Source organism: Papio anubis, chromosome 2, assembly GCF_008728515.1.
Source record: "Papio anubis isolate 15944 chromosome 2, Panubis1.0, whole genome shotgun sequence".
Classification (NCBI taxonomy): Eukaryota; Metazoa; Chordata; class Mammalia; order Primates; family Cercopithecidae; genus Papio; species Papio anubis.
Genome location: NC_044977.1, coordinates 151,429,472 through 151,432,996, shown reverse-complemented (window position 1 = coordinate 151,432,996; position 3,525 = coordinate 151,429,472). Strand labels below are relative to the sequence as shown.

At 43.4% G+C, this 3,525-nt stretch overlaps 1 protein-coding gene and 1 long non-coding RNA gene across 2 annotated transcripts in view; one reads left to right on the top strand and one right to left on the bottom strand.

The window, feature by feature from the left end:
- The window catches only part of CLSTN2 (calsyntenin 2), a 172,157-nt gene that overhangs the window by 138,058 nt on the left and 30,574 nt on the right, over positions 1-3,525 (top strand). The window contains exon 8 of the mRNA XM_031663722.1: positions 2,608-2,770. Coding sequence (XP_031519582.1) covers positions 2,608-2,770 — 163 coding nt within the window. The remainder of the gene's footprint in view (positions 1-2,607; positions 2,771-3,525) is intronic.
- The window catches only part of LOC103882325, a 146,615-nt gene continuing 145,825 nt past the window's right edge, over positions 2,736-3,525 (bottom strand). The window contains exon 6 of the long non-coding RNA XR_001900074.3: positions 2,736-2,828. This is a non-coding gene — a long non-coding RNA (uncharacterized LOC103882325). The remainder of the gene's footprint in view (positions 2,829-3,525) is intronic.

Genomic DNA, 3,525 nt, shown 5'->3' with positions numbered 1-3,525 from the left:
TTAGCCTTGTGTGAGCTAAAAGATTGTTTAGACACCCAATTAGGAGCTCACTGGGGCAGCTCCCAAGCATTCCTACCTCTGACTCTTGGCTGAGGCTGTTCTTCATACCAACGATGCTCTCCCTGTTGATCCTGGAGAATATAAATCTTGCCATCTTTTGTTATCCATATTAAAATGAGATAAAATGTGTCCCTTTTACATTAACAGGATTTTGATTTTTTCTAATACTCAGTGTGGAAAGGGTACAATGCATATGCTCTCTTACCCTCTGCGAGTAGGAGTATAAATAGGCATAATCTTTGCAGAAAAAAAAACATTGATAATATGTATCAAGAGTCTTAAAAATACCTCCAGCTTTTGATCCAGTAATTCCATTTCCAGGAATCTTTCCTAAGGATATAATCAGAAATGCAAACAAATATTTATACATAATAAATTCATTACAGTACCATTTATAATAACTGTTACATATCTGGAAATAATTAAGTATAGTATAGCCATATTACACAGCTACTTAAAATGAAATTTGTAAAGGCATCTTAGTGCTGATGCTAAATGAAACATGCAAACTCTCAAATTCTTATGCAGTGTGATCCAAATAGACCTTTCCCAGCTGTTGTTTCACAGGATGTTTATAGGAATGCTACAAGTAGAAAAGTTCTATTTTTCAGTAAGGTTGAAAAGTTATTATAGTTTGAGAATCACTGTTTTTATGCCGGGCATCATGGGGGCTGTTGTTCAATGCAGCACGCTTTGGAAGAACTGGAGAAAAAACACCTAGGAAAAAAATTGTAATGTTGAGAGGGGATGCTGCCACTGTTGAGTTATAGAATTACTTCTTTGCAATGTTTTGTGTTGTCCTACAAAAATGCTAAGTGTTATAAATGAAATAATGCCAGAGGATTATTCTCCATCCAGCTTCGGCAGATGAGGATTGTTGTAGAGCTAGCTAAAGCACATGAATTCAACATGCCAGTCACACAGAGAGGATGGTCACTGTGAGGGCGGTGACAGAGGCCAGAATGGGGGAGCCCCCGAGTGCTGTCTGGCTGGTTCTCGGCGCTCTGCCTACATTCCACAGGGCATGGGGTATGGTCAGGGTTACATCCCTGTCACCCACTTCCTCCCTGCCCTGGGCCTGACTGGAGGTTTCCAGATACCTCTGGGAATATCCTCAGGATGTAAACTATATTCCAGGTTACCTCTGTTGCTTGGCTATCCTTGATTGCAATCCCCAAGCCCAGGGTGCTCCTACCTCTTTGGGTTGGGTGCTTGATTCAAATATGTAGTTCTCTACTACTCTATCAGCCCTGCCCTCTATGTTCAGGTCTGCCTGTGTGCCACCTGCATGTCTTGGGGTCACCCCAATAACAGGCCTAGCTTGAGAGCCCTGCACCCAGCCCAGAGTTTGGTCCAGGGCATGGAGCATGAAGGGAGTGGAAACTGGGTCGGGACCTCTCAATGAGTATAACAGAACTTCATAGAGATCTGCCTGGACCCCTCCTGCTTACCTTCCAAAGTCCCCTAAAATATTCATCAGACTTTATCAGACTAATGGGCTTCAAAAGGAGCAATTTTCTGAGACATGAGGCAGGACAATATAAAAAGAACATTAAGGAAAAAAACCTTATTTCAAAATGAAAGGAGAAAGATTATTTAGCATCCCTGTTGGTGTTATCTATTCATGAGAAACAGCACATTTAATCCAGCCTGGAATTGTAGGGAGGGCTTTGATGCCCTCACCTTGGGGTCACCTTCATTCAGAACTCATCTGTCTCCTCTGCCACAGATGGCAGAGTTGATGGAGACAAGAGGATGCAGATGAGAGACATTTCAGAGGTGGCCTTCACAGGGTGTGGGAGGGATTAGTGGGAGTGTGAAGGAGAGTCCAGCATGACTCCCAAGGCATTTGCTTAGGGATGGGACAGATGGTGGCATTGTTCTCGAGTCTTGGCACCATTCATGCCTCCCATCTCCCTTTCCAAGACATGCCCATCTTGGTTTCTATCTCGTCTCATGCTGTATGAGTTCAGTTAAGAATCTTGACTCTGTTCCAGCCCCCACAGCATCTTTACCAATCCACTAAGCTGCCTTCTGTAGCCCTGGGCACTTGTGGGTTCCCAGAACAGAGGGTTTGGGGTTAAACAACTTGTGTGGGTATAAAGCGAGATCCTTGGTTCCTGATCAGCCTAGCAAACATCAGAGCCAACTGGCAATTTTGACACAAGATTCCTAGCCCTGAGACCAGGAGTCTTGGGTTTAAAAAGCTGTGAAAGGGTGTCCTGCACTGAGTTCAGGCCAGTAGGACCCACTTGTTATTCCTCTCTGCCTCCCCAGGTGCACCAAGGTAAGGCTGAAAAATCTCCCCATCATCCACTATCTGCCTGATGATCGAATTCTTGGGTATTTCTCTTTCCTACAGTTTGCCCCATCATGTTTGATGATGAGCTTCTGTAACTTCAGTGTATGTCAACTGTTATATTCCTTGAGTCCTTTGCAATAAAAATTGTTGACCCAAAAATGTGTTGTTCTCCTTTCATAGAGTAAAAGCCTGTTTGTTTTATTACATATTCAATTTTAAATGTTGCTTCTCTTTCATTTTCTTAGATTTGTGACAAAGAGTGGCACTACTATGTCATCAATGTGGAGTTTCCTGTGGTAACCTTATACATGGATGGAGCAACATATGAACCATACCTGGTGACCAATGACTGGCCCATTCATCCATCTCACATTGCCATGCAACTCACAGTCGGCGCTTGCTGGCAAGGTAATCCTAAGTGAAACCGTTTTCTCTGACCTGTTTGTGAATAGTTCTTGGAAGATAACTGGTAGAGAAAAAGGAAAAGCAAGTGGTGTGAGAATAGGCTAGAAAAATTACTACCCCTTACAAAAAAAAAATGCAAGACATATAAAAATGAGTATAAATCCACAAACTGAACGTATTGTATAATAACAAGCTTAAGGCCAGATTTTGATTTTAGATCAACATGAGCAGTTTCATGGTTGTCTCTGAGTTGCTAATGTATTTTATTGTTTTGAAGTCTTATTCATTTCCAAACTGGGGCTATACAGAGAAAAAAACTGAGTATAGAATCTTGTGTTCAAATTTCTGGTTGGCTCTGATGAGTGCTAGGCTGATCAGGAACCAAGGATCTCCCTTTATCCCCACACAAATTGTTTAAGCCCCAAACCCTCTATTCTGGGAACTCACAAATGCCCAGGGCTTGCCCAGGGCTGTGGAACGCAGCTTGTCTACAAGCCATGAGGCCACAGAAAGCCACTCTCAAGGTCAGCTCAGCCCTCATTGCCTTCCCTGGCATCTAAGGATAGAGGCCCTTTATGCCCTCCTGCTTGAAGGTGTCTGTCCCCTCCTGTCTTCCTGTGCTGTTGCCTCTCTCCTAATCCCCAAACCCAGGCTAATCTCCTCCTTGGGATCAGGAAACCCAGCTCTCCAAGCATGCATGTGATCTTTCTGTCTCTCATTCGGGTCTGCTGGAGTCTTTGTTTCAGCTCCTTTAAGGG